This window comes from Arachis hypogaea, chromosome 4 (genome assembly GCF_003086295.3).
Source record: "Arachis hypogaea cultivar Tifrunner chromosome 4, arahy.Tifrunner.gnm2.J5K5, whole genome shotgun sequence".
NCBI classification, from domain to species: Eukaryota; Viridiplantae; Streptophyta; class Magnoliopsida; order Fabales; family Fabaceae; genus Arachis; species Arachis hypogaea.
The window spans coordinates 121,132,806-121,151,999 of NC_092039.1; the positions used below are offsets into that span (position 1 = coordinate 121,132,806).

General features: G+C 32.8%; 2 protein-coding genes across 2 annotated transcripts; one reads left to right on the plus strand and one right to left on the minus strand.

The window, feature by feature from the left end:
• Positions 1 to 10,175: 10,175 nt before the first annotated feature.
• Positions 10,176 to 13,252, plus strand: LOC112797683 (ras-related protein RABD2a). The gene is made up of 8 exons (XM_025840740.3): positions 10,176 to 10,444; positions 11,165 to 11,237; positions 11,767 to 11,814; positions 11,897 to 11,944; positions 12,043 to 12,114; positions 12,196 to 12,351; positions 12,466 to 12,569; positions 12,924 to 13,252. Exons 1-8 carry the CDS (start codon positions 10,431 to 10,433, stop codon positions 13,015 to 13,017), a joined length of 609 nt encoding a protein of 202 aa, XP_025696525.1. The 5' UTR covers positions 10,176 to 10,430; the 3' UTR covers positions 13,018 to 13,252.
• Positions 13,253 to 14,982: 1,730 nt separating this feature from the next.
• Positions 14,983 to 18,940, minus strand: LOC112797684 (RGG repeats nuclear RNA binding protein A). The gene is made up of 7 exons (XM_025840741.3): positions 18,382 to 18,940; positions 17,350 to 17,662; positions 17,205 to 17,270; positions 16,967 to 17,096; positions 16,507 to 16,662; positions 16,360 to 16,416; positions 14,983 to 15,468 (listed from the first exon to the last, which is right to left on the minus strand). The coding sequence occupies exons 1-7, from the start codon at positions 18,584 to 18,586 to the stop codon at positions 15,295 to 15,297; spliced, it is 1,101 nt and encodes a 366-aa protein (XP_025696526.1). The 5' UTR covers positions 18,587 to 18,940; the 3' UTR covers positions 14,983 to 15,294.
• Between the last annotated feature and the right edge of the window lie 254 nt (positions 18,941 to 19,194).

Consider the following 19,194-nt stretch of genomic DNA (forward strand, 5'->3'; position numbering starts at 1 on the left):
GGGTATAATCATATAGAAGCAAATTACCAGCAAATAAATATGAGAGCAAAATAGATAGACCAAGGATTACTCGCTGCAGCAATAAACACGGTTTTAGAACCACTGTCTAACGGAATAAACGCAAATTTACCTTGAAAATCTCTCACGACCTGAGTAGCAGGATAGGGACCACGATCTCTGAGAGACCTATATGCCTCTATGACAATGATCAATTAAACTCATAATCAATTAATTATAGATAAAATACATAATCAGAACTCATAATCAATTTAACTCTCTCAAAGACATTTAATCAAACACCTTATCTCCAATCTCACCTCTTTCCTTATTTCTAACATAATCAATTAATTACAGATAAAATACAAAATCAAAACTCATAATTAAAATGTTTTAGCACAATTAAAACTAATTTTAGCAAACTAGCTTTACAACTATATCAATTGGTTCTCATTATTGTCATTCAGGACGCTGGTTACCTAATCAAATAAAGTCAAATTATATACAAGCGGCAACCAAAAATAAGCATAAGCAAAATTAGAGGTATTTAACAATCAATATTTCTCAACATTGTACCTGAAGCATTAAAATCGGGAGAGGATGCCATTTGACTACTAATTGTTTTAAGCATAACATTTCTCCCGTTCTTAGTGTAGTGGGAGGAAGACATTATTGAGAAGAATTATTACCCAACGCTGACAGAAATCCACATGTTCCCGATCTTTGCAATTCAAACAAATGAAAGTCATCTGACTGTTTTCTTCCCACATGCCACCTGGTCCCTTCATCTCCTCCGATCCAACAGTTGAAAAACTAAAACAAAATTCAATCATCACCTGTTGTTGCAGAATCAGTCTAGACAGCAAAACAGAGTCAAGGAGCGGCAATTCGAGGCAAGGCACCGCGAGGCGCGGTGAGGTAAGGCGGGACGAGGGGATGCAATAGGTAAGGCGGACGAGCGGAGCAGAACAGAGCACCCGTGGATGATGCAAAGGGACGACGACAATCCAATGACAGACGATGACGACGCCATGGAAGACGGCAGCAGAGTGTGACGGAGGAGAAATCTAATTGGGAACTTAGGAGAATAACTTAGGGTTAGTTAGAGTTCTCTGATTTTGGGGACAAAATATAAAGTGTATTTTTGGTATTTTAAAAAATAGAGGTGTTTTTAATTAAGTCTTTTAACTAAATTAAGAGAATATTCGATTTTTTAATGGAATATTCTGTTATTTCAAACGGTTTGATGACGGTAGGGACTAAATTAAAAAAAATAATGTATAGGGACTCAATTAAAAAGAAAAAAAGTATAAAGACTTAATTAAAAATTGGTAAAATTATAGGAACCTGCAGAGTAATTAAACCAATTAAATAAAACATAAAGATGGTGAAAAATGTAAAGACATTGATGTTTATTTAGTCCAATTTTTTATTTATTAAAAATTTGCAGACACTATTTTTTTTTTTTGTTAAGAGATGTGTTATCATGATTATAGGAGTATAAAATTGTTTTTATTTTAATAGAAGATTATTAGATTTTTCAAAATAAATTTTATGACTATTTTGTCCTTATAATTTACAGGATAAATATAATTCAAAAAAATTAGAAACTAAAGTCATGGTCAAACTACTCTTTGTATTTGTTTTATATATATATATATATATATATATATATATATATATATATATATATATATATATATATAAAAGAGGATTATCACATATTTTATTATATAAAGGTGGAAGTTTTTTGTTTCAAAAAATATAAAATAGATAAATATAAAAGATATAAGTATTTTTAATTTGTTAGAATTAATTATTATGCAAAAAAAAATTTATAATATTAAAAAATTTTATTAAAATAATATTTTAAACTACAACATAAAAATATAAAATAATTAAAATTATTTTATATTACTTAACAAATAATTAGATTATTATATTTAAAATTTATTAAATAATTACTTTATTAAATATATTAATATATAATATAATTTTTTATCAAAATATTTGTAAAAAAATTTATTTAAAATATTATATAAAAATATTAATTTTTTATTTTTTTAAATTTTTATTGTGATATTACATGTTTATTGTGATATATAATACATAGAAATATTACACGTTTAATATTTCCAAAATTAATTTTGTCAAAATATTTTTTTAAATTATATATAATACATCAAAATATTACACATTTTATCAGATATTATATAATAATTAATTTTGTTAAAATAATATTATATATACTATTTTGAATAAAATGTATGTTTATAAATATTTTAATAAAAATTATGTTATATAATAATATATTTTTAATAAAGTTAACTATTAATAAATATTTTTTAATGAATAATCTAATTAATTATTTTTTAATAATATAAAATGATTTAATTATTTTCAAATAATATAAAATAATTTTATTTTTTATATTATGTAATTAAAAATAATACTGTATAATAATTAATCTTAATAAATAAAAAATATTTTGGTATGTATTTATATGTTTTATATTTATTTTAAAGTAAATGATTATATTTATCAATTTTAAAATATTTTATATTTAAATATATTTATATATGTATATATTAATATATTCTATATTTATAAAGTCTATTAATACTTTTTTTTATACATTCTTTAATTTTTATTTAATAAAATATAATAATTTATAAAAATAACATATCTAATATACACAAAATAATTGGACTGATTTTATACATTCACTCTGATTATTAGTCTTTTATTTGACTAACCCTCAATTTGACTAAACTAATAATTATGTGACTACAGCTTCATAAACTTTACACAACTTCTAATAATTATAGATAATAATATTGATTTAATTGCTAACAGTTGCTTGTGATATTTGAGTAACTAGTAAAATACAAATAGAAAGGGCCGCGCGGGGGCGGGGGGAGGGGGATAGAATATTGTAATTGTGATGTTAACAACCAATAAAGTATCATCCATGATAAGTTGATAACTCTTGAATCAACGAGATATTATGTAGAAGCACATACACAAAGTTGTATTTAATAGAGATTGAAATTAAAAGACAAAAATTAATAAATAAAAATTGAGTGATAAAAATTGAAATATTAAAATTAAATTAAATTTTTATATTATGTTTGGTATAAAATATATTAGACTGAATTATGTCTAAGTATCATATTTGAAATAAATAAATATAAAAATTAAGGGATAAATTTAAAATTTAAAAAATTAAATAAGAATATTTTAAAAAAATATATAATAAAATATTAGTTTTCAATCCCAAAAATTTCAGTTTTTTCTATTTTTCACTTTTTAGAAAGTATTGAGAGACTAAAATTGTGTCACAGGATTAAAATTTTAGTTTTATTCTCTGAGCAGTAAACACAATATTGAATTCCAATTTCTCAGTCTCGGTTCTAATCTCTAGAAACAAATACTGCCTAAGATTGTGTTTGGAAGGAGATTGAAACTGAAAGATAAAAATTAGAAGACTAAAACTAAATTAAATTTTTATATTGTATTTGGTGTAAAATGTACAAGATTGAGTTATGTCTCAATATTCTATTTACTTCAAGATAAACATAAAGATCAAAATAAATATAATTGCTAAAATATCAAATTTTCAAACAAGAGACACAAGTTATTAAGAGAGAAGATTGAATGGCGAAGAACCAAATGTTGCAAAAAAATTACATTTTTTCAACAAATAAGATATTCCAATTTTAAAATAATTGAAACGGTCTGAAAAAAGGAACCACAAGAGTCATAAATTTGATTGGAAATTTCTTTCTGGTTAGATTCACAGGTCAGGATGATAATGCTCATGCACTATTTGAAGGGCCTTGGATGATAGCAGATTATTATCTATTGATGCAGAGGTGGAGCCCGCTTTTCTTACCACAAGAAACGGATGTGCAGAAATTAAAGTTACTGTATGGATCAGAATCCTAAACCTTCCAATTGAATTATATAACAAATTCTTTCTCTAGAAAGTTGGAAAGACGCTTGACACAATGCTAAAAGTGGACGAGCTCACGTCTATACACTCTCGCAATAAATTTGCTAGAATTTGTGTAGAAATTGACCTAAGAAAGAAGATTGTTCCATTCTTCACAACTATTGGCAAAGATTTTAACATTGTTTATGAGGAATTACACCAAATTTGTTTCAACTGTGACAAATATAGGCATAGAATAATTGAACAGTGTAGCAAAATGATGACCAAAATCACCACCAACACTACCACGGATTCGACAGAAGGCAGGAAGCCCGGTGGAGATGAGGGCAACAATGGTAAGGAAACTAATCAGAACCCGAAGAATTAGTAAAGTATTCAAAAAAGGAAAGAAGACTCAATAGAGGCAAATCAGGAAAGCACACCAACCGTTTTAGGAGGGATGCAACAAAATAGGCAAGCTTCACAAAATTAGGAAACTAATCAGGAATAAATCAAGGAAGATCAAAGAGGAAACCCATTTGGACCATGGATGATAGTTAAGAAAAATCAAAGAAGAAACAAACCAAAATCAGATCCTTTTGAAAAGGATGAAAAAGAAAGCATACAAACATCAAGGTTCCATATCCTTGCCGAAGAAATTCAGGAAGGTAATCAAGAAAAGGAAGAAAATAACCTGGATACTACTCCTGTAGAGATGTCGGAAGCTTGGAAGGATACCCAAGTAGCAAGAACTAGCAAAAAAAGTGCTACCAAATAGACTAATAAGAATGGAAATAACTCTCACAACCAGAAAAGCCAACAGAAACACAAAAACCCCCATTCCTATCATGAAAGGAAAGAATATTGCCATTAGTAAGAAAACTCTAACACTCTCTAAATATGTAAAACAGTCCAACCATAACCAGAAAAGCATTAAGAGCTTCCATAGAAATCAGGACAGTCATAACTTTTTTGAAGAAAACCAAGGAAATAACCAGAAGGCACAAGACAACCAAAAAGATAAAGAAGAGAGACACCAAAAGTATTGGAGACAATTCTCATATCTTACTAAACAAGTTGCAAGTGCTAATTGTATGCAGCCTGTTTTAATGGGAGGCCATTTAGATTATACTACCATAAATCTTATCTCAACTATCATGGGAGGTGGGAATAATGAGTATCTCAACAATAATGAAGCCAAAAGCCCTCCAAATCTAGGAGAATCCAGCACCAAAGCAGAAAAAGATGTCCCAATTGAGGGACAAGAACAACAGAGGATAAAAGAGTATCTCCAAAACATAAAGGAGATAGCACATGCCACTAATGACAAGTTGATTGAGGCCTAGATTCTTGACGTTTCTTCAGGGAGTTTTTTCTGCCTTTTTATTTATTAATGGTTGTTATGAACATATTAGCTTGGAATTGTATAGGGGTTTCCTCTAAAGGATTTCTCATTATGATTAAAGACTTAACTTATCATTACAATCTGAAATTGTGTATCCTTCTTGAAACCCATGTCTCAGGAACCAAAGTAGAGAGAATCATCCACAAATTAGAATTTGAGTCTAGGTGCATTAGCAATGTAGAGGGCTTCTCAGGAGGGATTTGGTATCTTTAGAACAAAAAAGATTGACAGATTGAGTATGTTAATGTCCAGAGACAATTTATTCACCTAAAGATTAAAGATAATGATAACCGGACCTAGCATTGCACATGTATTTACGGCAGCCCCAACCTGGAACACGAAGTACCTTGTGGAGGGAGCTAGAAAATATAGTAACAACTAATCAAGAGCCTTGATATCTTGGTGGGAATTTTAATTCTATCATTTCTCTTGAGGAAACTGGGGGCAGTTTTAATTTATCTCAAAACTCGAACAGATTTCAAGAATGCATGCTTAACTGCAGTCTAAACAATTTAGACTTTTCTGGCCCACCATTCAGTTGGCAAAGAAATTAGATTAAACGCAGGCTTGATAGATTCTTATACAATTTGGAGTTCAATATTTTATTTTCATCCGTTGGGGTGAAATATCTACCTAAATTGAAGTTTGATCATCTATCTATACTTCTAGATTTTGACACCCTTGTGGAAAATGAGTGAGAGAGAGAGAGAGAGAGAGAGAGAGAGAGAGAGAGAGAGAGAGAGAGAGAGAGAGAGAGAGAGAGAGGGAGAGACCTTTCAAGCAACTCACACCCTAACTGCTCCATGAGGGTTACAATAATTTAGTGAGGATTAAATGGTGCAAACAAAGTGATCTCATAAAAAACATTAATCATTTTACGAAAAAAGCTAAAGAATAGAACAAAGAGGTCTTTGGGCATATCTTCAGAAAAAAGAAAAAGATTCTTCTCAGGCTTGAAGACATCAACCAAAACCTTTCTTTTAATAATAATTCGTTTTTGGAAAAACTTCAAAGGGACCTTTGGAGGGAATATAAAATAATTGTGGTACAAGAAAAAAGCTATTGGATACAAATGGCTAAATGTAAAATTATTAATTTAGAGGACAAAAACTCTAAATACTTTCATCAGAAAGCTAATGGAAGGAGACGAAGGAACCATGCTACTGCACTAAAAAACAATGATAATGAATGGATTAAGGATGTGGAAGAGCTAAAGGAGCTCGGAGTATCCTTTTTCAAATCTTTATATGCTCATATAGCTATGATTTATTTTTACCTGATTTTTCTATCATGGGTAAGTGTCCTAGGTTGACTGAGGCTAACTTAAACCACTTGAGCAGACACATCACCCATGAGAAAGTTAAACATGCTGTGTTCAATATAGGTAGTTGGAAGGCCAGGAAGAGATAGACTGCCAGCAAAACTTTTTCAGCATTCCTGGGACAATATAACTGATTCGGTGGTGAATTGGGTGCATATGATCTTTAGGAATTCTGAGAATATAGCTGGAGCAAACCAAACCTTAATATCTATTATTTCTAAAGTTCTCTCACCTGAAAACTTTGCACAGTTTAGACCAATCAGTCTCTATAACGTCTGCTACAAAATTGTTACTAAAGTTATTACAGAAAGAATATAGCCGCACTTGGGATACATTGTTTCTAACACCCAAGCCAACTTCATCCCAAGAAGAATTAGTGCTGATAACATTCTGGTAGCATAGGAGGTGGTCAATACTATGAGGACGAGAGCTAGCAGTCAAAATAGACTTCGAGAAGGCCTATGACCATCTTAATTAGAACTTTATCATTGACACCCTCAAAGATATTGGCATCCCGGAGAATATTTTGAATGTTATTCACTTCTGCATCTCCTTCCCTACTATGAGTTTGCTTTGGAATGGATCTCCATCAGAGACTTTCAACCCAACAAAAGGCATTAGAGAGGAAGACTCATTATCCCCTTATTTTTTTTGTCTTATGTGTCGAAAGGCTCTCTCAACTAATTAACTCCTTAATAGAGCCAAAAAAAATAGAAACCTGTTAAGTTGACTAGGAATGGTCCTCGTTGTCTCATCTTTATTTTGCAAATGATCTCGTTCTTTTTGTAGAAGCAAACAAGGAGCGGGTTCGAGTCATAAAGGAAGCGCTAGAGACCTTTTGTAAAGCTTCTGGTCAGAAAGTCAGCCCAGCAAATCCTACATCTTTTTCTCCAAGCATGTTAATCATAACAGAAGAGAGGAGCTCAACAAAGATTTCGGTATTCCGCTAACCAGCAACTTAGGAAAGTACTTCGGTGTACCACTTATCCATGAGAAGCACGAAAAACACCATTTTCAACTAATTTTAGATAAGATGCGGGCCAAATTGTTGAGTTGAAACGTGAAGACCCTTTCTCTTGCCGGAAGATGCACCCTTGTTCAAGCGGTTTTGACTATTATTTGGAGCTATACTATGCAGACGATGAAGATGCCTAAGGAGATTTGTAATAAAATTGATAAAATGTGCAGAGATTTTCTCTGGGGATCTAATATGGAGAACAAGAAGATTCATCTTTTGAATTGGAATACCATTTGCCAGCCAAAGAAGTTAGAAGGGCTAGGATTGCGAAAGGCATAAGAATCCAACAATTTTTTTTCTCATAAAATTGGCTTGGGGGCTGATGCATAATGATCAAACTCTCTGGGTGAAAGTAATGAAGGCGAAGTATGGTTACGGAGACAGTTTTATTCCAAAGGTTGCTAAAAGAGCGAAGTAGTTTAATGCTTGGAGAGGTATTGTTAAAATTTGGAACCAATTTCAAAGCAATTTAATCTGGAGGATTGGAAATGGAAAGAGCATTAGATTTTGGAAAGATCACTAGACAGAGATAACAAGGATTTAGCAACCAATGCTATGGTGGAAGAATGTTGGGATTGGGAGAGGTTAGCTCAGCTGCTCCCAGAGGAGGTTATAGATATGATGCATACTTTGAAAGCTCCCCACCACTCCCTCGGACCTGGTTCCTTAGGATGGCTACTAGAATCTCAGGGCAGTTTTTCTATCAAATCAGCTTACAAAAGCTATTATGTTGAAGATAGAGATCCAGACCAGATTTACAAAATTTGCTGAAAAATCAAGGTTCCTCCAAGACTGAGAACTTTTGCTTGGCTCCTAAGCCATAACGCGCTTCTAACTAATTCAAAAAGAAGAATTTTAGGGTTACCGGTAATGGATGCTGTCCGAGATGCCTGAATATTGAAGATAGTTTGCTCCATGTGCTGAGGGACTGCCCGTATGCCCAAGGCATCTAGATTGGCTCTACGATAACCTGTCCAAGACCTCTCGCACTAGCTGTGGGACTTCATGGCCCACCTTCTTTCTCATTTCTTACAATACCATTTGGTGAAAGAGAAATGAATTAATTTTCAATCAAGATAACATCCCTTTTCAAAGAGTAATCCCAGAAATTAAAGGGATGGCCAGGAACTATGAGAAAGTTTTAGAACTTACAGAGAGAAGCATCATGATGAATATTAGAAAAGTAATATCACTAATGTAGAGCTATGGGCAATCTACACATGTCTTCAAATTGCAATTGATATGGAAATGGAGAAGGTACATGTAGAGACCTGTGCACTGAATTTGTTGCAGCATGCATCTACAGACCTCCATGACAACACCTCCCTCATTTGTGCAATTAAAGAGCTCTAAGCAAATCCGGGTGATTGCCGAGTAAACCACGTTTTGAGGGAAACCAATTTCAGTGCCGACGTCCTAGCCAAGCAAGTCCATAATCTTCCGGCGGGTCTCCACCAATTCGTCTCGCCTCCCTCCTTTCTGGTGCCAACGATTGAAGCTGATAGGAGACAGATGGTGTTTGCTAAAGTTGTTAATGCCTAACTAATTTTTTTTTTGTCTCTGTCTCTTCTCAATAAAAAAAAATTAGGATTAACTTTTACATTCACACAAGTAATCCTTATCAAATTCAAAAAAAAAATTTATAATTTTTTCTTTTCTTTTTTTTTTTACTTGAACTTTTATGTTTGGTTTAATTATTCTATTGGTCCCTATAGTTTTGCAAAATTTTCAATTAGGTCCATATATATATATATATATATATATATATATATATATATATATATTAATTGGATTCTTGCACCAATTTTGTTTTCAATTAGATTTTTCTTGGTAGTAATTGACTTAATTATATAAGGATCCAATTAAAAAAAATTAGTACAAAAACTCAAATAAAAAAAATATAAAAACTTAATTGAAAAAAATTAATACAAAAACCTAATTAAAAAAATATAAAAACTTAATTAAAAATTTCACAAAAAGACTAACAAAATAATTAAATATTTATATTTTATCTATATAATTAATAACACCTAGGAGTGTCTTTGCGAAAGATAGTGCTTAAATTCTTCTAGAATGCATAACGAAAATACTATATTTAATTCGTCTCCAAACTACTTATTAGATGTTCCAAAGGGTCAAAGGTCAATGGAGTTAAAATCTACCATACGGTCCATATCAAGTTCCCACCTCCAGGCTCCAGCCATCAATAATTCAATATCAAATACGTTATGAAAATGAGATTTCGTTAATAAGTGTCTCAAAAAAATTATAAAATAAAATTTAATTTTAATATATTAATAATATAAAAAACTTAATTATATGTCACTATATCACTAAAAAAATAGTAAATTTTAAGTGATTATTTTTATGAAATTATTTTTTTATAAAAATAATATTAATAATTTATAATATTTGACTAAATATGATCGGTTGCCAATTTCATCTTCGGTCTTTTAAATTTTATTAGAAATATAAGTTCAAAGTTAAAACGTAGAATTTTACAAATACGTCACCGTTTACTTCACGTTCTGGTATTCCTCCACGCGTTTTATTCATTCAAATCAAAGCAACAAACAAAAGCGAAAGAAGTAACCAAAACTAACTCATAACACAAACAACCAAGAATCGAAGACTTTCTGCTTTCCGTTATTCTTTTTCTGACGCTTTTCGTGGATAAGCACCGCCGCCGCACCATCACCGCAAGCTTAATCTCCGGTCACCATCCTCCGATTCGTGAATTCGCTTTTACCCGGAAATGAATCCCGAATAGTAGGTTCCTCTGTTTGTCTCTTTGTTTTGCAATCAGATTCGATTTAAGAGAAGTTCGTGTCTTCTTTGGTTTTTCGATCCTTTCTTTGAAAGGGTGTTTTGGGTTTTAGCTTGATTCGTTCTTATGGGTTGGTGTCGGTGTGTTCGGATATAACCCTAGATTGAATGGTTTTCACTTTTGATGTATTTTGATCCAATTGATTTTTTAAATAAATTGTTTCTGAAATTGAAATAAACTGTTTTTCAATTACGGGATTTAGAGAGGAAGCCGTGATTTCGAGCTCCCGTGATTGATTTTGGAGCTTCTTCTGCGCGCACCCTGGTCTTGTTCCTTGTTGATTTCAAACAATGATTTTGAGCATGTATTGTCCTATTTTTGTTGCTACGATTGTGATGATGACTCAAATACTTAATCTTCGAAATAATAATGTCCAATTGGATTTAAAAAAAATATTACCTGATTCATGATCTGAATCTTAGTTCAAAAGCAATTTTTCTACTGTTGTGGGAGTTAAACTCCCACAAAGTATGGGATTTGGATTTGGATTTTGGAGGTCTATGTGGCCTTGAGATCTACCATCTTGATCATCAAACCATAAGAAGATAGAAGGTGCTGGCTTCTACGAAAAGATTCTATGGATCTGTGAGAATTGATGTAGTATATGAGGCTGATCCATTATGGAGCATGAAAGTTAATGATTTTGTGGTTATCTTATGCAGTGATTATCTGTTCAAGCTCCTTCTTATTGGAGACTCGGGTGTTGGAAAATCATGTCTTCTTCTTAGATTTGCCGTAAGCTTTCTGCTGATTTTTATGCTAGTTGTTATTATTGACTACTACAAACTTCTATATCTAATAGTGTAGCGATGTTTCCTTTTTTTTTTTTCCTTCTTATTCTTCTTATGTGCATTTTAACATGTTTTCCCACCTTTTTTCGAGAGTTAATTCTTTTATCAATATAAAAATAGTCCACTCGCTTAAGTATTCTGCTCTGGTTCAAATATTTGTGATTTTACTCATGTTAAAGGGTTCCTTAGAGTGTGGGGGAAATATATTGAATAATGGATTGGCGGATTAGTATTTTCTCATAGAATCATATTACTTTTCTCTCCCAATGTGTACCAATATATTCTCTGTTTTGGAATGGTATCGGTGGCGGGTTTATCATTTGTGTCTTATTATATATTATACAATATATGAGAATGTACATTTGGTATATTTCAGTGCTTGTTGGTTGTTCTTGGCTCTTGTTGATTGTAAATTATTGCTTAACGTAGTAAGTTAGATTATTAACTTAGATAACTTTTATGTTACAGTACAGGATGATTCATACATTGAGAGCTACATAAGCACCATTGGAGTTGATTTTGTGAGTACCACTTTGTGATTTTTTTAGGTTCGGACCAATTAAAGAGCTGTCTGTACTGATCATTTCATGTTATTTTGTGTAGAAAATACGTACTGTTGAGCAGGATGGAAAAACCATTAAACTCCAAATTGTACGTAAAGTTCCATCTTTGCTTTAATTCTTTTATATGCTAATATTATGTCATGTTTCTAGGCCTTACTTTGTTTTGTGATCTGATTTTATATATAGTGGGACACAGCTGGGCAAGAACGATTCAGGACAATCACCAGTAGCTACTACCGCGGGGCACATGGCATCATTGTGGGTGATGATTTTCTTAGCATAAACTTTTAAAACTAGATTTTTCCCACTTCCATCTTCAATGATTAGTTTGGCTTGCAGATTGTTTATGATGTGACAGACGAAGAGAGCTTCAACAATGTGAAGCAGTGGCTCAGCGAAATCGACCGTTACGCCAGTGATAATGTTAACAAACTTTTGGTTGGCAACAAGTGTGATCTGACATCAAACAGAGCTGTGTCATATGAAACAGCCAAAGTATAGATTTTTCATACCCTTCTGAATTTTTTTTCATTTTTATATTTTGTTAACAGTTTCAAGCCTGTTCATCCTCCCTTACCCCAATCCTTTTCTTTCTTTTTTCTTTAAAAGGCATTCGCAGATGAAATAGGCATTCCTTTCATGGAAACAAGTGCAAAAGATGCTACAAATGTTGAACAGGCATTCATGGCCATGTCTGCTTCCATCAAGACCAGGTACCCTTTTCCTTTTTATTTTAACCATAGATATCGAAGAAAATCACAGAACCATAGTTTATTTTGATGTAGCTGCTTCCAAATAGAGTCAGTTTTGATATCTGGGAAAAGTCGATTACAAATGTCATTTTGTACTACTATTTCACTTCTTCTTGACCTATTTAGTGCCAATGCATTGACAATGTGAAATTATATTGCCATACAATCGATGCTTGCCGAGGTGGCAATATAACATTGGATGTCTATGTATAACCCTTTTTTTTTTCCGAATAATCCATTGATTGATCTGTCATCTATGACTTCTTCATACATCATACCTCATCGTCTTACGGCAACTTTTTTGTTTGAATGTAGAATGGCAAGCCAACCTGCAAACAATGCAAGGCCTCCAACAGTGCAGATCAGAGGACAGCCAGTTCAGCAGAGCAGTGGTTGCTGCTCATCCTAACTACAAAAAGGGGTTATTTAGATCCATTTCATTTTCTCTGCTTCTCACCCTCCATTGTATTGTTTGTAAGATTTTTTCCCTTTCTTTCTAATTTTTCTTAATAGTGGACCAATTTCAGAATTCGTTTGTGGTTTGGAATTGACCTAGATGATCCAATTCTTTAAATATACTTGAAAATGATATGGTTTGTGCAAAGTATTCTACTATTCATTAATGCTAAATCTATTACTGCTCATGTCTACTTCAATTCAAGTTTAAGGTTACAATCCATTTTATTTTTCTTATGATCCTCCTTGTTCCTTTAATGAGCCGAATGTGACTTAGCCGCCATACAACAAAACAGAAGAAACAAAATGTTGTGCTCATACAAGTAGTTGAACTTGTGTTTACTGGATGACTTAAATCTGCCAGGTTAAACATGAATTACGAAATAGTATCTGTTTCAATCTTCAAATTATTTCATCATTATTATCACAACAATCTTTTATATTGACAATGCTTCAAAATAAATTTCGAATTGTATCACTTTCTTAAATATTTTCTTTTATTTCTAGTAAAATGTCAAAAGGCAGGGGTATTTGCCAAGAAAAATCTAGTTTGGCTCGCAACCTAGATTTCTATCATCGAGCATCGTGACTGATCTTATGCTGGTTTTATAAATTATAAGCACAATGCACCTCGATAGGTAGAACAACTGGTCTGGGGTTTTAAAAATTTTCAATGTCCAAGATAAAGTTCGAACTCTTAACAATTAAGGGAGGACGAGCATTTGAAAAATCTAGATGGCATAATTAAAATAGAACGAATTATTTTCATCTGATTAAAAGTGAACTAACTTTCAAGTTAAATTGGTTCAAATAAAACTAGTTGAAGTATGCAGTTGCCAAACAATATCTTGAAATAATAGAAATTATTATACATGATAGAACATAAGGACCTTGTTTTAATTCATATAGCCAACTTAGTAGGATAAACCTTTATTGAGAAAACACGTGTTCACAATTTGGTTTTTAATGAACTTTGGATTGGGTTCTTAGAGAAGGATTTTCAATGTGAATTAAAAGAATATTGGAATGTAATGGAGCAAAACCATGATGTCAAAGGTTTTATAATTTTGAAATATGATGTAGTTTTTTCTACAGAGAAAGAAGTCTATGTCTAGGGACTAGGGTTTGACCAATGATGGGTATATAATACTTTGGGAAGTTTGTGATAATGTATTTCAGGACTCCGAATTTTGTTTTATTCCTTATTGTGACACTCTTCGACCATGTGGGATTGGTGCCAAGAATGTGTTATTTTTAGAAGGGATAACCTCAGTTGAGAAAAAACATGATGTATGAACCACATGCAACTTGAGAGTTGAATATAGATAACTTAGGTCATTGGAGGAACGTTATTCATCTTTCTATTCGTGTTTATCATTATATATTCCTATTTATCATCGTTATTCTTATAGCACTCCCTGGTTTATACATTTCCCTTATCTTAATGAATAAAATCGAAACTATTTCAATCGTTCGGAATAAAAAACGTATTTGATCCTAATTTTCTTTTAGGTGGCTTCTATTGAATTAACATTAAGAATCTGTTGATACGTATGCTTTAAGGGGAAAAAGTTGATATAATCATAAGTATCTTAAGATCGGCTTTTTCGATCATAAGAATTTTTCTTGTAAAGATTAGGTGCCACTAAATTAAAGCAATCTTAGCTATACACTAAAACTATATAGGACCATTAAAGCAACAAATCGTTACACGCGATATACTGAACGGTGGCGTAAACATTAGCAATAGATATTTTAAAAGAAAACGCTAGTTCAACCTCAAGTTATTATATAGTTAATTAAATCATCTCTAGGCCAAACCTAGTGGTTTACATTAACATCGCTCAAATAACTTTTTAAGTCGATTTATTGTACAAGTGAAGATCCTTAAAAAAGCATTAATGGTAAACAAAAAATATAATGCAAAACTGAGATGTCAATCTATAAAGAAAACGAAACTCAACATTTTATGTCTTACCCGCCACCATATACCCCCAAATGTCAAACACAGTAAAAAGTAGAAGCATAAGGGTATAAAAGGACCGTATGAAGAACAAACCTAAATTTACATCTGAAGGCATAAAATTAAAAATGACCCTTCTAAATTAAGGAAATCCACCTACCATAAGGGGTTTTCTTTTCTTTTTTTTTCCCTGATAAAGTTCAAATAAGAGAGAACCCAAAACTGAAAATAGGACAGAGATATGCTTGGAAGGGTTCTGGACAATTCTCAGTTGCCACCCAAAGTTGGGAAATGACCAGGGTCTTCAATGGAGGGAGCTTGTGCATTGTTGGAGTTGCCACGGTAGCTACCCCCCTTTGGACCACGGGGGCGTCCCCGGCCACGCCCACCATAGTAGACTTCCCCATCAGCTGGCTTCAGAAACTCGTTAATGCTGACAGACTGTAAATATCAACAATGATAACGAAGATTCAGCCACCAAAACAATCCAAAATATTCCAAACCAAACAAAGATTCTCCCATCTTTTTTTCCAGTAATTATTTCCTAAACATCCTATCAAACACCAACATTAACAGAATCTTCCAAACAATAAAAATTATATCAACAAAACTTCATATTACCTATGTGAGACAACTATGGAAATATTTCATCATGCCTTCTATCTAATCTTGTACAAACTTTACAAATAAAGTACCATATGCAAATTTGTACATATTCAACATCGCCATGACTACAAATTTATCAGAGCTCATGAAGAAACATTAGAAAACTAAAAGAACAACAAAAATAAAGCGTGACAACCATATACTTAAGAAAAACCTGCGGAATTTAGAAATGAACAATAGACAAACAATTTTAATGAAACAACATTTTCGAATTCAGAACTATAAAACATACTAACATAGAAATATCTAATGTGATTTGCATGATAAACTTCATGAGAACGTAGAGTTAACGGAACAGTCAAAGAAACACGAGATCTGCACTAGAAGTATGTTTAGACTTTAGATAGTAAGAGTGTAGGTAAACTATACCAAAATCAGTTTTATTTGTAAATTACCAAATTCGCACACAACACATTTGGATGAAATTTACCCATACCTTTTATATCCTGCAACTAAACATACCCTAGGGATAAAATGTCTTAAAAAGATACAGAACATGTCATCATCTTTCATGAGCCTAGGCTAGCCAGAAATTTTGAAAACTGAATCTAGACAATATATATGATCTACCATATAAAGCAAGTAATGTTGATATCTGAACATGAGATCTTTCAAGCAGACACAAATATAAAGAAACATGGACAAACAAGTGCAACGAAGTCACACCTTCTTGGATCTCTCCTCCCTCTCCAATGCTTCTTTGCGCCTATCCTTATCAGATCCCTATAAAGAAAGATGATTAAAGGACATTAGTAAGCAAAACCAACAGAAAATAATTGAAATAAGGACAGTTCACATGTATTTAAATCTCACCAATTTAATGAAGATGTCATTGTTGACTTTCTTGTTTGATAGGGGCTGCATGGATGCAAATTCTTTGATATCAACCTTTCTCTCCTCAGTCTTTAGTGCTTGAAGGGCCTTTCTTTTCTCTTCCAGCACTTTCTGATACTCCTCCAGAGTCATCTCCTAATGGAAAAACGACAGCCTAATCGTTAATAAATTGCAACAACACTAAACAATTTAATAACAATATAATATGTTATATTATCAACTCTATATACAGATATTAACACTGCAGTTTTTCGTTTCCATCCTATGGAGGTCATAGTAGACAGCAAATTGAATTGTAGCAGTTCATTCAATTTTTTCTGACATATGTATTGGAGAAGGAAGGATTAGGACAGAATAATTCATCATTAAAGCATGAAACAGATTGTCATCAATAAAGAAAATTCAGTAAGTTAGAAAATTCAGTAAGTTAGAAAATCACCTTATCCTCAGGCTCTTTTTGTTCAGCTTCTTCAGCAAGACTCTCCTTGTTTACATCAGCCACATCTTCACCAGCAGGCTTCTCCTCGCCCAAATTCTTTTCAGCTTCATTCACGACTTCATCAGTCACCCTAAATAAATTTCAGACCAGACCGAATGAAATTCATCCTACTGAATCCAATGCAAGCATAATTAAGATTGAAGTTACAGAAGCAATGGATTGTAAGAAGAGAGCTTACTGAGCAATTTCATCAGACTGTGTTCCCCAGTTTCCTCGTCCAGCACCTTCACGCTTAAACTCATTTCTGCAAATAGAACAAGGGAAATTAATACCGATAGAAACTTAGGTTCAGCATCAAAATCACCTGTTAATGACAGCATTACCCGCGTCCAGTCCCACTGCGGCGTTCATATAGTCTTCTTGGCCTTCCTTCTTCTCCAGCTTCCCCATTGCTGAAGTCTCCCCGGCGACCACCACGGTAAGGGCCTCGCCCACCATAACCGCCTCGTCTATCTGAGGTCCTCCCACCATCTCCTTCCTCAAAACCACTTTGAGTAGCAGGGGCTCCAGAGGCTGGGAATGAGCCCTCATCATTTGAAAAGTCACGGTTAAAACCACGACCCCGTCCACCTCCACGCCCAGCACCTCGTCCACCTCCACGGCCTCCACGAGAAGCCTCATTTTTTGCCTCCCTCACTATTAGGACAGGAAAATAAATATAAATATCAATAGATGAGAAACAAGATAATCATACAAACAGGCATCAAGAGGAATCAAACATCACCAAGACCACACATATATAACATGTTAACAATCCAATTGTAGCAACTTCTATCAAATTACAACTCTACAATATTTGAAAGCAAAGCTTGAACAAAATCTACAATCACTTACAAATACTACCAATTCAACAAAGGAATTTGACTTCTAAAAAATTGGTACACACAAATCTGAGGCACAAAGAAATATGACTCTATAGTATCATTATACGAAAACAACACCGGTACAAAACTAAAAATGTACCCCAAAAATGAAAGAAAGTACTAAAATGAGAATGATAAGAAAAACAAATATAACACAAAACATTCCATGTTACAAATAAAACCCTAAAAAATCAACTAGATTTAATTAAAAACATACATAAGCTATTTCAATCTCACAAAAGAACACCATGCAAACAACTAACATTTCAATATTCACAATAACTACCAAAAGCCTCGATAAGAATCACACATCAATAGTTCAATACCAAATGCATTTAAAAGAATATATTAAGAATATCATTCTAAAAATACTCCATCCACATCATCTCAAAAAAGAATCATGTACAACATAAAAGATAACAAAACCGAAACATGAATCAATCAAATTATTAAAAAAAAAAGGTATGGGAAAAAAGGAAAATCAAAACTCACCAGCTTGACCAGGAGGAGTAGGCTTGGTAGGGAGCTGAGCAGGCTTATTTTGCTGCCCTCCTTTCTGCGGAGCCGCCGCCGCCCCTTTCTTGGGCGGAACGGCGGTGGCGGCAGCAGCAGCAGCCTTGAGCTGCTCGTTGGCGATGAGCTGAGAAGGATCCTCAGTATCATCTTTCAACAAATCAAAGGGGTTCATGGTAGTCATCTTTGAATTCCAAAACAAAAACCAAACACCAATAAGAGGTTTTCTTTTCCCTCTTCCCTTTTTCCCCCAAACACGATAGAGAGGAACCACTAAACGCGTAACGAGTCCATGAATAGAGAAATAGAGTGAGATGAGAGTGTAGAGAAGAGAATGGAAAGAAAAAGGGTTCGGTGAATTTGGGAGTGAAGAAAGAAAATAGGGTTGAAAAGGAAAAACCCTAGCCGCAAAAGGAGAGAAAAAGTGTTAGCGAGTGTGTGAGTGAGAGTTGTGAGAGTAAAGAGAGAAATGAGAAAGAGCGGAACCTAATCTTTAAACCTCTGATTCAGTCATTTCGCAATTTATTTTATTTTTATTATTAATTATAATTTAAATTTCTGTATTTGTAAAAAACTAAAAATAAATCAATTCAAATATATTCGTTGTTATTTGATTTTCATTTTCATTTTTATATTTTTAAGATATAATTAAATAAATCATGCTCTCCTATTTGCTTTCACCAAAAATAACTAAGAAGGTAGTCAAAAGTAAAAGCATTAGTTGTCAATTTTATGTGTTTTTACTTATTCTTTCACAGGATCTAAAAAGCAAAAATAAAATATAAATATCAA